Consider the following 19,129-nt stretch of genomic DNA (forward strand, 5'->3'; position numbering starts at 1 on the left):
ATGAACAGTAATTGTAATTCCATATCCCACAATGGAATAAATTCAAAGGTCCACAACATTGAAAACATCCACAAGCATCAGACTAACGGCACATTTGGATAGCAGTAAAAGGATCGGTCCAAGTCAGCATGGATTTATGAAAGGGAAATCCTGCTTGACTAATCTTCTGGAATTTTTTGAGGATGTAACAAGTAAAATGGATGAAGGAGAGCCAGTGGATGTAGTGCATCTAGACTTTCAGAAAACCTCTGATAAGGTACCACACGGGAGGTTGGTGAGCAAAATTAGAGCACATGGTATCGGGGGTAGGGTATTGACATGGATAGAGAATTGGCTGGCAGATAGGAAGCAAAGAGTAGGAATAAACGGGTCCTTTTCAGAATGGCAGGCAGAGGCGAGTGCAGTACCGCAAGGCTCGGTGCTGGGGCCGCAACTACTTACACTTATATTAATGACTTGGATGATGGAATTAGAAGTAACACTAGCAAGTTTGTGAATGACACAAAGCTGGGTGGCAGTGTGAACTGCAAAGAGGATGTTAGGAGGTTGCAGGGTGACTTGGACAGGTTGAGTGAGTGGGCAGATGCATGGCAGATGCAGTATAATGTAGATAAATGTGAGGTTATCCACTTTGGTGGCAAAAATAAGGAGGCAGATTATTATCTCAATGGTGTCAGATTAGGTAAAGGGGAAGTGCCAACGAGACCTTGGTGTCCTTGTACACCAGTCACTAAAAGTAAGCGTGCAGGTGCAGCAGGCAATGAAGAGAGTCAGAGAGTTGTGAATCTGTGGAATTTTCTGCCTCAGAGGGCAGTGGAGGCCAATTCTCTGAATACATTCAAGAGAGAGCTAGATAGAGCTCTTAAGGATAGCGGAGTCAGGGGGTATGGGGAGAAGGCAGGAACGGGGTACTGATTGAGAATGATCAGCCATGATCACATTGAATGGCGGTGCTGGCTCGAAGGGCCGAATGGCCTTCTCCTGCACCTATTTTCTATTGTCTATTGAAAGCAAATGGCATGTTGGCCTTCATAACAAGATGATTTGAGTACAAGAGCAAAGAAGTCCTTCTGCAGTTGTATAGGGCCCTGGTGAGACCACATCTGGAGTATTGTGTGCAGTTTTGGTCTCCTAATTTGAGGAAGGACGTCCTTGCTATTGAGGCAGTGCAGCATAGGTTCACGAGGTTAATCCCTGGGATGGCGGGACTGTCGTATGAGGAAAGATTGGAAAGACTAGGCTTGTATTCACTGGAGTTTAGAAGGATGAGAGGGGATCTTATAGAGACGTATAAAATTATAAAAGGACTAGACAAGCTCGATGCAGGAAAAATGTTCCCAATGTTGGGGGAGTCCAGAACCAGGGGCCACAGTCTAAGAATAAAGGGGAGGCCTTTTAAAACTGAGGTGAGAAGAAACTTTTTCACCCAGAGAGTTGTGAATTTGTGGACTTCTCTGCCACGGAAGGCTGTGGAGGCCAATTCACTGGATGAATTTAAAAGAGAGTTAGATACTCTAGGGGCTAGTGGAATCAAGGGATATGGGGAGAAGGCAGGCACAGGTTACTGATTGTAGATGATCAGCCATGATCACAATGAATGGCGGTGCTGGCCCGAAGTGCCGAATGGCCTCCTCCTGCACCTATTTTCTATGCTTCTATGTTTCTAAGAAGGTTTGTGGCTGGAGTAGGTAATTAACTAGCCTATGTAAGGCTAACAAAAAACATAATGCAGATGCCAGAAACATGTTTTAAAAAAACACAAATTGCCAGAAACACACACAGGTCTGTCAGCTTCTGTGAAGAGCAAACAGCTATTGTTTCAGATCAATAACCTTCATCAGAACACAGAAAATTGCATGTTAGCCCTCACTCCAAACCAAATTTATTTATGAACCAACAGAAACTCAGGACAAATAATACATCCTGAAGACTCGGTATTTAGAGATTACAAAAATCAGCTCAGGAATTAGAGGGAAGGACATTGTGGATTTACAATAAATCAAATACTAAACGTACAGCAATGAACTCTGACAGAGGGCAATGCACTGGTGTTTTAAACTGCTGGGATGCCTCAACAGTATGAAACTAAGGCTGCACACATTCATAGAAGATATCAACAGACCAATTTAAAGGATGATTCACACTTCAAATGAAACCCCAGGCAAAGGAATTTTGAACAACCCTGGGGTACCAACTTTAACCTTGACCACCCATTTGAAACCAAGGGTAAATTAGCCGTTAACATCTGACACTGGTGAGTTAGCTATTTATAAGGACCCCATATTCTGGCAGCCTTGAGTTCAGAGGTGATTCCAGAGAACCAGTGGTCCATCTGCGATCCACAGCTGCATGTTAAGGAGACCCAGCTATGAAAGTGGACAGTTTTCTCATCGATATTCTTAGGCAGATAACAATTGGTGCGATCTATCGGCTAGCCAGAAAACATCTTCAATCGATTAAGCCTTGGTCAACTGACTTGCATTTGACCTACTAAACCATTCAGTTTTCATACAAGCAAACACCATAATTCTCCAGAATTTAATGGCCTTCATCTATTACATAATGAACATTTTGCATTCTGAACAAAGTCTGAGCTTTTTTGGCTTAAGCTGAAATGATTGCTTTGAGGATATTTATAGAAATCAACCAAAGAAGTAATCCACAAACTGACTTTTCCCACCAGAACATTCCTCTGGGTGAAAGGTTGGAAAGTTTTCTTATTATCTTATAAACACACATGGAAACAATATTTTAACAACCTGCAGGAAACTGTCGATGTTGTACTTAATATAAAAGTAACTCTTGCTAGGTTACCTTTCAACATTCAGGGGGAAGGCTACATTTGTTCAACAAAATAAAGGAGCTGGTGAACATTGGCGAGCATTCAAATGTGAAGTCTGATAGCAGGTAACATACCACTCAATGAATATGCCTTTTCCATTTTATTTATTCCTCTCTGTGGAGCTAAAAGCAGCAAGGCCTCGGTGCATTTCAACATTTAATAATCTCATTATGCACCAAACAACAGTTCATAACTTCCCAGTGGCTCAATCTGCAAGTCCATTGAGGGAATGGGCCAAAATAATGACGTTGCTCACCATTCATTATTGCATGGAACTAACAGCAACTCCTGAATTTACATGCATGTACAACTGTACGTAGGAATCCAAAAGTTTTGGCAGTGATCCAGTGTTCAATCAAGGCCTGCACTGTTTACAACCTTCTCCACCAGAATCAAGATGAAATCACTGGAACTGACGAGACTTTGAGCTATTTCTGAACAAGTCCCACTGTCAAATATCCTGAAAATGTCACAGTTGATTGCATGTAATCTCGACGAATTACCATGGCATTCTAACACCAAATTGCTGCTTAGCAAACTATTTGGCTCCAGGAAAACAAATCTATTGTGATAATCTGAAATAAATAACTAAAAGGTAAAGGATTTGTAAATAACAAAAAAAAAACACATTTCAGGTTTTGTTCTAATCATCAGCCTTCCATACTTTATTTCGCAAATTTTAAATGTTAAAATATTAAATGTTCAAAAATTTAAACAAATATTGGTTTACTGGTTGAGATAAAAAAAATTATGCAATTGGCTAATCAACCTGACTGTATCACAGGTTTCAGGGCTTCCCTTGCAGTTGCAGCTGGCAGTGGTAGACATCAGTCAAGTGGTTCATCTCACCACAGACAGTGCCAGATCTCCATGGGAAACGCTTCAGGCCAATACCTCAGCTTTTACTGCAAATTCAGGGTTCTGTTACCCATCCCAGCCAGGCTTATTACAGGAGTGAAAGGCGTCAAATAAGATGAATATTTGATTGCAAACTTGGATATCACCCGTCCAAGCAAATAAATTGCTACCAGACCAAGCTCCAACAGGTCCTTATATTCTTGTTTATTTACCAAAGTGAATATGCTATACCTAATCCTTACTTCTCTAATCATTCGTTGAATACTAAATAATATTGTAATATTATGAAAGAAATCCGATGTCCTATCACCATTTTTTAGCTGTGAGATAGATTTCCATGGATTCATGAGAGATTCTGTAACAGCCTTGGGCACTTTTAAATAGATGCAATGATATTTAGATCTTCATATTGATGCTTTATGATTAAAGCAGTTAGCATCAAGTTTTAGCAATTTGAACTGGAAACAGGAAAGGGCTACATTTTATTCATAACCAGACGACCCGTAGGGTTCCCGTTGTTACTAAAGGTTCTTTAGTAACTTGCCAGTTTCTTTGTTGAACTGAATTAAGGCGCATGTTGCAATCAAAAGTGCTTGAACAATTGGTTGGGCAGAAAGCAGCCAAAACGGTACACGATAGCGCAACAATTTGAACGAAACGTGACCCGTGGACCCATTGGGTTCCCGTTGTGACAGCCCCGGGGCCGGGGGTGGGCGAGGGGGGGAAAGGAAAGGGGAGAGTGAGCCACTCACCTGGCCCAGTAGCAGGAGAGTGGCTGCAAGGCGCTGCCCCATGTTCGTCCTGCCGGCGGCCACCTTCTTTAACCTTCTCTCTGCCGTCGCGCTGCACCACGGGAGAAAGGTCAGGCGTGGGGCACGCCTGGACAGGCACCGGTCCTCCTGGTGCTGCTGCACAGGCCTGCCGCTGGTGGGCCCGGCAACCCTCCCCCAACTACGCACGCGCGGATACCTGTTGGGCTCCCGTTGTGACGCAAGATGAACACGGAAGTATTAGATCAAAATGGCGATGTTTATTTTATGGGGATGTACACGAGAGCGCAACAATTTGAACGAAACTTGATACTGCACACCGCAGGCGAATGATGAGTAAAGTGCCCCTAAAATTGTTGCACTCCCGTGTACAGTTTTGGCTGTATTCCGGGAACATACATACATATATACATACGTACATACATACACATGTACATATATATATATATATATATATATATGTTGAGGTTACATTGTCAGCCAATCATCACTTTCTGAGATGCCAATATGCCAATTATTTCTCTGTCCATGGACTAGATTTCTGCAATCATGCAAGAGTGAGTTCTCAAAGACCAGCAGTTTGGTTGGCCCAATGCAGCTCAGTCCTCAGTCTCACGGAAATGCTATGGACACTTGGGGTTCCAGCATTTATCTTGTGTTTCTCTCAACCATCATCCCACTAAGTCCGCAATCCTGAAATGGCAAGTTCTCAAGTTATTTCCTATGTTGCTAAGAATCGCCACTGATTTACTGAACATAAAAAAACAGTTAAAGTAATGCTTAGAAAAAAAAGTAGTAAAGGGCTGTAAAGATTTTTGGATTACATCCTTTCATACTTTTTTGTTTCAGAATAATAGACTGCCGTTTAAAAAGTACCTTCCTTACAGTAAATGGTAAAAGTCATGGGATTTATGACAAATCTCACTATCACAATCACAATCGCTAACTGCTCAATACTCACATGAGAGAATAATTGAGATTCCATAATTTCATAATGTCCAAGATACAATCTGCATTTGTTGAACAGGAAATCTGTATAATATTGTAGCTTAAAATCTGCACCTAGCTCAGTTAAAAGGGTGTGGCTGGAACTATATCCAACTATTGTTAAAATTATTTTGGGAAGACATTCATAGACCCGAATGATATAATTGGGGGAAATTGAAGATAAAAAAATCTAACAATCTTATCTTGGCATAATAGGTGTGTTCCACATGTGGCCCACGCAGCATTATACAGTCGTGTCTCATAGCATTTTCCAATTTGGATGCCAAATCTCCGATTGCCAGATGGAGAATACGATGGATTGTTTTTAATGTTAGACAGGGTAGTAATGAAACACCTTTTCAGTTTCTTATTGTCTGGTGGCTTGTCCCTGCTTCTTTTAAGACATGCAGTGCAAGGTCTATTAGAGGTCATGGATTATTTTCCTAATCAAACAACTTCCTTCAGAATAAAAAATTAAAATAGTCTACATGCTTCATCCCAAAGAGTCAAAGAAACTTGGCCCTATCTTCAATTGACCACCATTTATTAACATTTCACGAGATTATGTAAATCTGGGGCATCTTGTTTAAGATTTTTGAAGATGGCTTCCAAACAAATTCAGACAAAAACTTTACAGCCATTAATTTACTTCATGGTATTTTTGCTGAACTGGTTTACGCTCAAGCTAAATTCCTGTCTCTGCTATTTTAACACAGTTATCAGCTTTGGATTAAGAAAGGGCAGGCAGGAATTTAAAATGGATGCATGAACCAGTCCTCTGAAATAGATCTGAGATGGTATTAAACCCAATATAGTTTGTCCTTAATCTTTAACCATTATTTTTGTAAAATGTATGATGCATTTCCTTCAAAAATAGTGCTTGAAACACAACATTCATTCCTGCCCAATAAAATAGTTTTGCAAATGTTATGATATACTGAAAAGCTGACTATAATTCTTTTAGATAATTTCGTTGTTCTGCAGTCTATCGATCTATAGATGCAATGCTGAAAGCTCAGAAAGCAATTAAGAGTAACAGTGATATAATCAGTCTTAGGCCTCCAATGTGGCAAAGAATGGCAAGAGGATCAATTTCTAGATACATCTGCATTGTTCTAAAGAGTACTTGACCTACATTAAATGTAAAGATCCTGTGTCATAATAGTAGCTGATGATTTCTCCACACAGCCCATTGCATTTTACAATGATATGTTGAATGGAGATATGGGACCAGGTTCATTTTCACCCACCTCGACACAAATAATTGCATTAATAGAAAGACAACTGACCTTATTAAGTGAGAAGTTGCAGATCAGCACACAAAGAGATTTTCAATACTCTTTTGAAAAGATGCATGTCAAAACAGAGAAACAAAATACATGTCCATACAATGCAAGAAAAAGAAATCGATCAGCCTGTTTTCAATCAACTTCTGATTACAAGGGGGAGGAACAAATCAAAACCAAATAACTTTAAAGTAGGAGCAATAGCACATATATCACACATACGAGCTAAAATGTAAAAAATGCATTACTTGGTTCAGGTGATGCCATTGTGGAGACAATAACTGGAGGTCCCGTACGCCTGGTCACTTTTGGGTTTGCAGTATTCGCTAGCTGGTAAGCTGAGCTTGCAGGTGCCAGTGTTGACTCCAGTGGTGTCCCTGGTTTTCTCAGAATCTGAGCATTGTTGTGAGGGCTGTGCATCAGAGAATGAGTTGAGCTGCGATCCCTTGTCATGAGTTCTATGGGTACCGTGTAAGTGGTAGAGTAGGCGGTTTTGGGAGCTGTACTTGGAGCACCCTGCATTGTATTCATTGCTATTCCGGACTGGGCGGGATAGATATGCCCTGATCGCAGGTTCTGCAGCCCAACTGGGGAGGTGCTGCCGTAGCTTGTGAAGCTTGGAAAATGGTTCCCCAGTCTACCAGGCCCTGAGGAACCATAGTTAGCAGTTTCGAGAAGATGCTGGGACGGGGCACTAGACGGCCGGCGGTTCACTTCAGTGAGCCTGGGCGACATTGGTTGCAAGGCCATTGGCAGCTGCTGAGCAGTGGGATTATCCATGGCAGGGACCATCCCTTGCTGGACTCCGTAGTCATTACGCATGAGCTCACCCCTGTGACTGAAGCTGTTTGAGCGTGTTCTCATCCGGGCACCGCCGCACTGCAGCTCCTGTCGTAACTGTGCATCTGCCTTGCAGTTGTGGACCAGCCGTAACAGCAGTCGTGCCTGACCCAGGTTTGGCGCCACCGACTTGATATCGTTTTCTTCTAACATAGCCAGGAAGTTTGTGGAATCAAATCCTTGATGCAGCAAGTTTCCAATTGTGCTTTCAGATAAGCCCTCTGAGCGCAGCAGGGCCACAAATTCCGTTTTGTTGTCCTGCCCGAGGGTTTCTGCAGGGAGATTACTGCGTGCCAGCATGCTGTTGTCATAGCCATCATAAACAGGCTTGGAAATGAAGCCATCCCTGTGTGTGCCATAATCAGACATCACCCGTGCTGCCACCCCTTGCCTGTGGCCGTGGTTTAATGTGCCGGGTGACAGCATTCTATCCAAACTGTTCTCACACCGGGATCCGGTGGCAGGATCCACGACTAGACATGTCGGAGTGATCTGCCGTGCACTGGTGGAGTCCACTGGCCGACCACTGTACATCTGCTTGCCAGCGAGAGGTGGCGGCTCAGCCCCGTAACGAGGGAGAGGTGCCTCGGCACCGTACCTGGCAGGAGAAGGATCACGACTACGTATCTTCTGTCCATCGTGAAGCAGCTTACCAGGAGCATCATGGTACATACGGTTTACCTCCGGAGGGGGAGGGGGAGGGGGAGGGGGCCTCGCTTGAGAGTGGTCCCATGACATTCTCCCACCTGACAACCCATAATTCTGCGTTGATCTGTTGAGCATATGATCCCTATAAAACCGTGCCTCTTCAGATGGCCTGTGAACCAGACCCGGCTCAGCATAGTAATCCTGAGGAGGGACTGAGTTACGCCCCGACATCACGGCTTGCTTTTCATGGGAATGAGAGAGATCAGGCACAGAAGATTTTCTCACAGATCTGTGATCATACCGATTGGGATGATCTTCGTTGAACCCACAGTCTGGATACCTGAAACGTTCGTAGTTATGTTCATACCCTCCAGCAAAGTTGTGATCGTGCACTATGCCGCTATCACTGCCGTCGCAGACACCTTCACTGGAGTAGGTTAGTGAATCTCTTCTCCTACGAGGTCTTTGGTATTCACATGCGTTGTCGTTGTCCTCTCTGTACCATCCGTTAGAGTCCCAGCTCTGAGAGCAGCCAACAGTTGTATGTTTGCTAGGGACAGGCATTGGAATAAAATGACTTCAGCTTAGTTAAAGAGGCGGGACCTCTGGTTACAAAACATGAAACAAAGCAGGCTGGTTTCACCTGAGCCCCAGTGGGACTCCAAAACCAAGCAACTGAAGGTTTTCTATTACAAAGTACTGCTTGAATTATTAATCCAAAGAAACATCAGTAGAAACAAAACATAACGCACCTTGTTACCAAGTCTCATTCCACAACGACCAAATGAAAGATCCTCTTTGTGTGTCAGCTTGCAGATAGAAAGGGTAGATTCTTTTAATCCACACATTTATCCCTTCCTGCTTGGGACATTGCTTGTGCAGATGACCAGTAAGGCAGGGCTCATGGATTAAGTGCTAAATTAAACCAGTAAAGCCTTTGCTCTTTGTGACATCAATCGAGCTCATTCCAAATCTTACATTGGTCATACACTGCAGATCTGCACATTTTAAAAATCAAGCCATCACGCAATTTCCGATCAAATTAATTATGCGCTCTTTTACTTTTCTTTTTAAACGTTTCTATAAATGCAGGGCTCGTCCACTTTTTCTGGTAAAAAGTGGATGAGAAAATTAAAGAGGCAAAAAGCCAGACAATCCCTCACTGTCAACACAATTCAAATCCATCGTGATGAGATACTAATCCAGTGACGGCAGCTGGAAGTAAATTGCAAGCAAAAGGGAATGTTGATAAAATAGAAATTTATATTGCATAAGCGAAGATTTAGAATTACGCTTTCAGTTTAATTGTGGAATATCTTCCTGAGTCATGGGTTTTATGATGTAAATATGATATTAATTTTCGAAGCAGTCACATTTACTAATCTCTATCAAGTCAACTGAAGTCCAGTACACATCATTATCACGAGGAAAATCCTCCTGCCAACTCGGAGGGAAATTATCTAATTTGCAACCTAGTTAGCAGAGGTGGCACACTACAGGAAAAGGTAGAATGGTTAGAATTCAGTTCTGCCAGTGCCCAAATAGACACACTGAACAATACCCAAGCTGTTTAGGCTCATGTAAACAGTAACAAATCAAATGGAATTCATTTCTTAAACAGAAAATATCACCCTCTTGCATATTTGAAGACATTCAGTTTTCCACATGAGCTATTTTTTAAAATATTTAATTTGCTAGCTCCACATAAGATGTTTTGTGCAATTATTGCCTTCTTATTCTAATCTCTTAGTGAGACGCATGGAATCTTGTATCAAACTTGACCCCAAAAGAATGCTATTTAGCACCCATCTCCTTCATACATTTGTCAGTAACTGTCCAATAGACAATAGGCAATGTGGGTTTAAGCCTTGCTGAGAGGAGCAGATGAGGTTAGCTCCTACCGGGCAGAGTAAAGAGCAGCATAATTTATCTGAAATTGCCCAGGTCCTTTGACATCATCATCTTAACAACAAGTCATACATCAATTTTGAAATACTTGGAAAATGTAGATAGTGACAACCTCCATCAGCTCCAACTCACTCTAGGAACAATTATAAAATAAAATGGAGAGCCGAAATATTACAAATGCTTAACAAGTAGTTTCTTCAGGCCGACCATGGAATATTAAGAGGAACTGTAAAGGTTGAATAGAATGATCAATTGCAACGTCAACATTGACGTCTGTCACTTGTAATTAATGTAAAATTCCTGAACCCATCATTGCACTGGGTAAGAAAGATTGCTTTCTGATTCACAGTTGAAGCCTACTCAGTTTCATTAATTATGCAGCAGTCATTAGAAAAATGTTTAATATTTCACTGATCTGAAAAGATTTTTCAACATGGTGCAGTACTTCAAATACCACACCCAAATATTGTCCGAAAGAATGTGGAACAAACATACGAGGCACTAATGGAAAGTTAAACATGGAATGTCCTATTTTACAGTGATGAAGCAATAAAACAAAATTTAAAACTATCAACATGGCAAAAAATCTTTTAAATCAGGAGAGCATTTATTTTCAAACGTTTTTGACTGAAAGCTCAGTGCGACCAGTGAACAAATAATCACAACTGATGTTCTACGAACAGCAGCACCATTAGGTCTATCAACTTACTGAGAAACGGAACAGCAAAGTTCCTTGAAAAACATTACAGAACACGAGAAGAACTTAATCCTTTAACAATGAAGGTTGTCATTAGATGGTCAAGAAAATGTCAAAGGTGGGCAATTAACGATTCCTCAGATTAATTTAGTCAATTCAAATAATATACTTACAACGTTGTTGAATTAAAATGTCTCTTTCCATTTTAACCAGACTGCTAGCTCAGAAACTAATGGAACAGTCAGCGTTGCTGGCACTCTGTCTGGTTCTCTTTCCTGGAGGACTGCCACTGATGGAAATTTCTATGATTCTCTGCTGTTGAAATTAAACCCTGCTTAAGCACAGTGTCATAGAATTTGACAGCTGCATGGCCAAATACTACCGTCTAAGTGAATCAATGGCTGGAATTGAGAAAAATGTAGATGTTTCCTGTCGGGTGTAATGATAAGAAAAACAGAGCTGCAACTGGCAGAGACCAAGATAAACATACTGACAAAAGTATTATTTTAAAAGGAAATACTAATGGAAATTCTAACAATGGTGAGCAACTAAGATGTCTGATTGCAACTCGGGTTCCTATGGTAAGGAGCACGTATTCTGCTAACCACGTAAATGACAGATATCATTTATTCTCAGTCATGGTTCAGCAATTCACCTTGGAGGGGGGGAAAAAACCCCAATACTCTGTCTGCATTCTCACACAGTGACCATACCTCTGATTCATGGAACAACTTTAAAGTCGCCAGTTTTGGAAGATATTACCGTATACTTGCACAGTTTACAGTCGATCTGTGTTGATTAGTGAAGGAAAGGAAAGTCGAGACAATATGGAGATGTGCGGCCTATTCTTAAAACAAGTATATAACACAACAAAACAAGCAGTGACACCAAATGCCCAGAGACACCTATATTTGGAACATTGCAGTCAACAACAGGCCTTTGATAGATTTGCTTGTTTTATTTTCAGTCTATTACTACTTGTTAATGTTATATTAAAAGTGGTAAATAGAGACATCTAGTTTCAAATAGCTACTCACACCCAGCCAAGATAAATCTTAAGTATGTGCTAGGAATTTTTGTAGTTGCCCGCATGTAATATTACAATTTTTGTAATTGATTTTTTTGTTTATTATATATTATCTATGTGCATTGTGCTTCCTGGCCTATTATGCTGCTGCAAGTAAGAATTTCATTATTCTGTTGCCAGTGCAAATGACATTAAACACTCATGACTAGTGTGCCAAATATTTATGCCACTGGTTCTACAGACCAGGATTTTTGGTTTTATCAAAGCTACCTAAAATATCAATCCAGAAACCAGGCAATATTAAAAATTGAAACAACTGCACTGACCATCTGTTATTGATCTGTAGTGGATTGCCTTAGAGGTAAAAGTGAACCAGACATGCTTTGTGTTTCAAGACACAGATTTGCCATAACAGAACAACATCTAGAGCACAAGACATTAATTCGATATGAGGGGATAACATATATAAGGTATAAATATCTGACAGGATTCATTGCTTGGAGCATCGATAAACACCATGATTTTACAAACCCAGGCTTTTTTTCCCCAAAAATCTAAATACTATGTAAATATTGGGCCAGTTAAAATAGATCTGTTTTATTCAACTTTCTTGTTAAAAATTGTGCATATCTACACACAGTTCATTGGAGGAGACAGCAAGGCAGTAAAAATCCAATCATTAGGAAGCAAGTGAACAACAGCATGCCATAATGATGATTTTCTTTGCCATGCAAGAACTTCAAATACCTCACCATTTACTGTACTCATGTCATGTTAACCAAGCATACAAAGCTTTAACACTGCAATGACAATTCAGGTTTAAAAAAAAAAAAAAGATGAGTTCACATCAAACATTTCAACCTCTGACGTGCCTAGAATGCAACAAATTTCACATTCCTTGAAAACATCACTGGAGTACTTGCCAGAGAGTAAAACATGAGGATGTGAGTTAAATGGCTTTCATTAATCTCAAACTAATAATTATTTTACTGCTATATTTTCACTTTATTCATGGAATATGATCATCCATATTTATTGCCTACCCCCAAGTTGCCTGTGAAAACACTGGCTCGTCTTGGAGTGGGGCAGGAATGATAAAAAAACAATTTCACTCATGAGGAATACCAAAAACTCCCTACAGTTCCACAGGAATCATTAATACTAATCCAAAGCAGAAACTCACACCAATTTCAGCACTGCAGGAAAAAGAGTAATTACAGTAATGTAAACCAAACTGAGCTCAATTAATTGCATTCTTGTGCCTCATCTTGGTTGATGTGATCAGTCCAACATCAGCTGATGGAGTTTTTCAGCGCATTGGGAGTTTGGCGAGAGATAAAGTTATGGTTCACTTCAGTAATTTACAAGTTGAAAGTTCGAAATGATATTTTAATCTAACTTTATCATAACAACCTATATTCGGCAGTATCTGTTGAAATCAGGTAAAACTCGACATTTCATTGGCACCAAGTTCTCAAAGGATTATGTGCAAGAAGGAACTGCCGATGCTGGTTTAAACCAAAGATAGTCACAAAAAGCTGAAGTAACAGCGGGATAGGCAGCATCTCTGGAGAGAAGGAATGGGTGATGTTTCAGGTCGAGACCCTCTGTAATGGCAGTTTCTATACCATGTCGAAATCCCACTTCGATAGCCATTACTTCTCGGGGATGAAATGTAGTTATAGCTTACGCACACGTCGCACCCTGATATGACAAAACGAATCTTCCAAACTCCTTTTCTTCATTAATTGGTTTTATTAAAGTAGCACAAATCATAGAGTTATAAATCAGTTCCCGTACTTTATCAACTGTTTCTTCTTCAAACAATATCTAGAAATTCTTGCAGTTATTACCGTGTGGTTCTTACAAATATAGCTGGTGCGAGCTCATGGTACGACCCACATCAATTTGCATACAGGGCAAATAGATCCACAGAGGACGCCATCTCTCTGGCTCTTCACACTGTCCTGACTCACCTAGAGAGACAGGGCACGTACGTGAGGATGCTATTCATAGACTATAGCTCCGCCTTCAACACGGTCATCCCCACCAAGCTCATCACCAAACTCCACCAGCTAGGCCTCAGCTCATCATTATGTGACTGGATCCTGGACTTCCTGCTGGAACGACCGCAGGCAGTGAGAATGGGCCCGCACCTGTCCTCCACTATCACCCTGAGTACCGGCACACCACAGGGCTGTGTTCTGAGCCCCATGCTCTACTCCCTCTTCACACACGACTGTGTTCCTGCATTCGACACCAACACCATTGTCAAGTTTGCAGACGACACAACGGTGATCGGGCTTATCACCAACGGGGATGAAACAAACTATAGAGCGGAGGTGCAGAACCTGGCAGACTGGTGCTCGGATAACAACCTGTCCCTAAATACCACCAAGACCAAGGAGCTGATCATCAACTTCCGTAGGTCACATAATGGGGAATATGCCCCGATCTCTATCAACGGGGACAGTGTGGAGAGAGTGTCCAGCTTCAAGTTTCTGGGCACTCACATTTCGGAGGACCTAACATGGTCCAATAACACTGCTGCGCTGGTCAAGAAGGCACAACAAAGACTGTTCTACTTAAGAACACTGAAAAAGTCTGGTCTACCCCAACAGCTGCTGACGACCTTCTACCGCTGCACCATAGAGAGCATCCTAACGCATGGCATCCCTGTGTGGTACCTCAGCTGCACGGAGGCAGAAAGGAAAGCTCTACAGCGGGTAGTCCATAGAGCTCAGAGGGCCATCGGAACACAGCTACCAGACTTGGAGGGCATCTACAACACACGATGCCTCAGAAAAGCCACCAGCATCCACAAAGACTCTTCACACCCCTGCAACAGTCTGTTCGAACTCCTTCCATCGGGCAGACGATACAAGGCCTTCTACGCCCGCACCTCCAGACTCAGGAACAGCTTCATCCCCAGGGCCATAGCTGCTATGAACCGGTCCTGCTGAGCCGGATGGCCACAAGGCATAGATCAACTTGCACTTTACCCTGTCTAAAAACTGTTACAATTGTTTCGTTTCGTTGGGTTGCTGTTAATTACTTAAATTATTGCATCGTATGGGAGGCGCATTCCCAATCTCGTTGTACCCCTGGGTACAATGACAATAAAGATATATTGTATTGTATTGTATTGTATTGTGGTAAAGAACTGTATGCTCACCATTCTCCGAGTCTAAACTGACCCACAACCTCTGTCGGCACACGCTAGCCTCCTCCCATCTAGACACTCCCAATTACGCATTAAGTCACACCCACAAGCAGGCAAAAAAAACATAAACTAGAAATATTAAAACATAGCCATAACACAATGACAATAACTGAATTAAGCATAAATGGCTCCTACATTAAGCATAAATGGCTCCTACGCCCTCCTCAAAGGATTATCTATTACATTAGCTCAGAAAACATTGCATAATCTAGATATGATTGCAAACAATTGATGAACACTTACGTATTTGACTAAAAAACAGTATACTTTATAAGGTTAAAAAGTTAAGATTTAGACCTAAACCCATGAGCTATAAACCTACAAAGTGCTAATTGCTGATAGATATCTGTTCATTTGGCTACATGCTATCATATTTAGTATAGGTCCCACAGATACTGTATGGCACATATTTTGCATTACACATACCTAGATTTCTATAACGGGACTGGCTAGTTGCACTGTAATTCATCCATCTCTCTCCACTGGCAAAGTCTGATCTGCTGATTTTTTCCTAAGACTACTTATTTGGTTAGTGTTCTCTCACTCCAAATTCCCTCATTAACCGATCAACCAGATAATTACATGAACAGCTGGGTGCATGGCAAGCCCAACCTGGCACTACAACAGATTCCCCCTTTGTCCTGTTCATCTCTCCTTTGACTTAAAATTCACTTGTTTGCTCTCTTTCCTGGTCTGATGAAAGGACTTTGATCTGGTGCACCATTTACTTTTTATATTTCCGATTTTCAGCATCTACAATTTTAGTCGTTTCCAAATTTGATGTCTAGAATGTTATTATTGCTTTAGTGGACTTTGGTTCAACAGGCTGAAGTCACTAGTCTGCCACCCCGGAGGCTGGTCCAAAGGAAATGCCCTCTTGACCATGTTCCTCTGACCAGAATTGCACTGTTTGATTAATTAAGTGCAGATTAGTACAGATCTCTGTTAAATTTAGATTTTAATTATACCTTAGCTAGAATTAATTAATTAGCACAAATCTGTACCACAGATCCACAGGGTTGCAATCTGTACTAATGACGATGGATCAATTCGAAGTAAGATCAATTTCCACCAGGAATTTCTGTCTTCATTGATATAAAGGAAGAGCTCCTATTCTTCCCCCACTTTCTTAGGATCTCAGAGACCAAGGTCATTCATTATAATCTGACTGATTGCCGAAATAGCAAATACTTGTCAGTAATGGCACATTAACTTTGCAAAAGGATGTGCCATTCTATAGATGACAAGACTTTAATAAAAAGGAACAAATTTGTATTTACACAATGCCTTTCAAGTTCTCGGGATATTCCAAATGCTTCTCATCCACTTAATTCTTTCAGAATAATGCTTGATATCATGATGTGAAAATAGAGAAGCCAAAGATCTCACAAAAAGCAATGGAAGAAATAATCAATGAACTGATTGGGTGGCATTGATCTAAGATCCTGAGAACACTTCTGGCTCTTCTTCTTTATGTTCACTTGAATGGCCATAAATTCCGTGGAAGGATAGCACGCCCCTCAATTAGCATTCCTTTATAGCTTCAATCAGGTGACAGCTTGGAGTGTCCACAACCGCCCTGGTGAGGAGCTTGAACAACGATGACAAAATGTGAAATGGTAGTGGTTTATCCTCGCTTGTATCTACTGAACGTGCAACATCAAAGCATTTTTACATCACATGCTGTTTCGGAAAATCAACGATGTTGGTCGTAATGGACTCAAGTTTCAGAAGCGAGGTACGAGTATAGTGGATACAACCAAGGGTTCTGACACCATAATCTTCCAAACTGCTCGTTTTCCTAAGGATTCCAGAACCACACAAATTGTTTGCAATACTTTTTTTCTTTATTAAAAGATCACTTCCACTACCCTAGTCCCAGTGGGCTCAACTTTGCCATGGGGTATACAATACTTTACACCTCCAGCACACATCAGGATGGTCTGTGGGCCCTCTGCTTTCTCCTTGAGCACAGGTTCAACCAGTTCGACTCCAGAGACTTACTCATTCACCTGGCTGAACTTGTTCTGACATTAAGACAACTGCTCCTTCGCTCCATTCACTTTCTCCAGAGTTAAGGTGCAAGATGACACTGTGGCATAGCTGGCAGAGCTGCTGCCTCACAGTGCCAGAGATCTAGATTCGATCCTAACCTCGGGTGCTGTCTGTGTGGAGTTTGCATGTTCTTCCTGTGACCATCTGGGCTTTTTCGAGGTGCTCTGATTTTCTCTCACATCCCAAAGAAGTGAGGATTTGTAGGTTAACTGGCCTCTATAAATCACCCCCTACTGTGTCGGGAGTGGATGCGAACATGTGATAACAATAAAACCAGTGTGAATGAGTGATTAATGGTTGGCGTGGACTCGGTGGTCCGAAGGACCTGTTTCCATGCTGTGACTCGCAGTTAAGCGAAGTTATAAGCACTTATATGAGCTCAAACTCTGTCTAACCTTTTGTGGAATATGTGAAAAGTCTTTGTATAAATCCTACCGTATCAACTCTTTTCCCAGTGCATCGATGACTGCAATGGTGCTGCTTCCTGTAACTCATACAGATCTAGACTATTTTTACCCCTGCAATCACATTCAAATGATCAATTTCTGACTCTTCCCATCCTTTTCTAGATCTCTCTGTCTTCTTCTCAGGAAATAGGTTAGCTACTAACATATATTACCAGTCTACCGTCCCCCAGTGCTATCTCAATTACTCTTTATCCCACTCTGTCTCCTGTTAATGGTATTCCATTCTCCCAGTTCCTCAATTGAGATTGCGATTTTACACACAGGAGCCTCTGGAAATTCTTCCTTCTTGCTGAACCGTGGCTTCCTCTCCGCCAAATCCTTTGGTTGCATGTCATCCATTTTCTGCAGCTCGGCTCTTATCTCCTTTCCTCTGGGACAGCACGCTGGTCCTCATCTCCCCCCCTCACCTGCCTCTGCTTTCAACAGGTCAGTTCTAATTTCCACCACATTCAAAGAGATTTGCACCACCAGATATATTTCCCCCTCACCTCCATATTCAACATTTCACAGGGTCCAATCCTTTCACAACTTCGTGGCCCATTCCTGCCTTCACCAACCACTCCACACTTGCAGAATTTCCCTTTGCAACCACAGGTGACATAACACATGTCCTTTCACCTCTCCCCTAACCACTCTCCAGGGACCCGAGCAGTCTTTCCAGATGAAGCAACAAATCAATTGTACTCAGTGTGGAAACAGGCTCTCTGTCCCAACTTTGCCACACCGACCAACATGTCCCATCTACACTGGTCCCATTTGCCTGCGTTTACCCATATATCCCTCTAAAACTGTCGTATCCATATATTTATCTAATTGTTTCTTAACATTACGATAGTCCCTGCCTCAACTACCTCCTCCGGCAGCTTGTTTCAGACATCCACCACCTTTCGCGTGAAAAAGTTACCGCTCAGATTCCTATAAAATCTTTCCCCCATCACCTTAAACCTATACTCTCTGGTTCTCGATTCCCCCACTCTGGGCAAGAGACTCTGTGCATCCACCCAATCTATTCACCTCATGATTTTATATGCATGATTTTATAAGATTAATCTCCTTCCAATCTAGTGCGTAGCATTTGATATTCACCATGTGGTCTCCTCTACAGTGGATAAACTAAACATAGATTGGATGACCACTTTGTGGAGCACTCACATTCAGTCCACTGGAGTGACCAAGCATCCTGCTGCCTGCTAGTTTAATTCTCCATCCCACTCTGATCTGTGAGTTTGTGGCGTCCGGCACTGTTACAATGAGGGCCAATGCAACCTTCAACAACAGGACTCATTTCCTGTCTGGACACGTGGCAGCCTTCAATATGGAATTGTGCAACATCAGATAACGATTTAGATTTTAGATTTAGATTTAGAGATACAGCGCAGAAACAGGCCCTTCAGCCCACCGAGTCCACGCCGCCCAGCGATCCCCGCACATTAACACTATCCTACACACACTAGGGACAATTTTTACATTTTACCCAGTCAATTAACCTGCATCAGTTTTTTATCTGCTACATTGGCTCAG

The 19,129-nt window shown here is 41.8% G+C and overlaps 1 protein-coding gene across 6 annotated transcripts in view; it reads right to left on the reverse strand.

The window, feature by feature from the left end:
• Positions 1-19,129, reverse strand: part of ctbp2a (C-terminal binding protein 2a) — a 249,401-nt gene that overhangs the window by 107,021 nt on the left and 123,251 nt on the right. For 3 of the 6 annotated variants that reach the window (XM_078413602.1, XM_078413604.1, XM_078413603.1), the window contains exon 1: positions 6,992-8,795. The exons of the other annotated variants lie outside the window; for them this stretch is intronic. In XM_078413602.1, coding sequence (XP_078269728.1) covers positions 6,992-8,795 — 1,804 coding nt within the window. Of the gene's footprint in view, positions 1-6,991; positions 8,796-19,129 lie in introns of those variants that run through there. 6 annotated transcript variants of the gene reach the window in all.

Source organism: Rhinoraja longicauda, chromosome 16 (assembly GCF_053455715.1).
Source record: "Rhinoraja longicauda isolate Sanriku21f chromosome 16, sRhiLon1.1, whole genome shotgun sequence".
Lineage (NCBI taxonomy): Eukaryota > Metazoa > Chordata > Chondrichthyes > Rajiformes > Arhynchobatidae > Rhinoraja > Rhinoraja longicauda.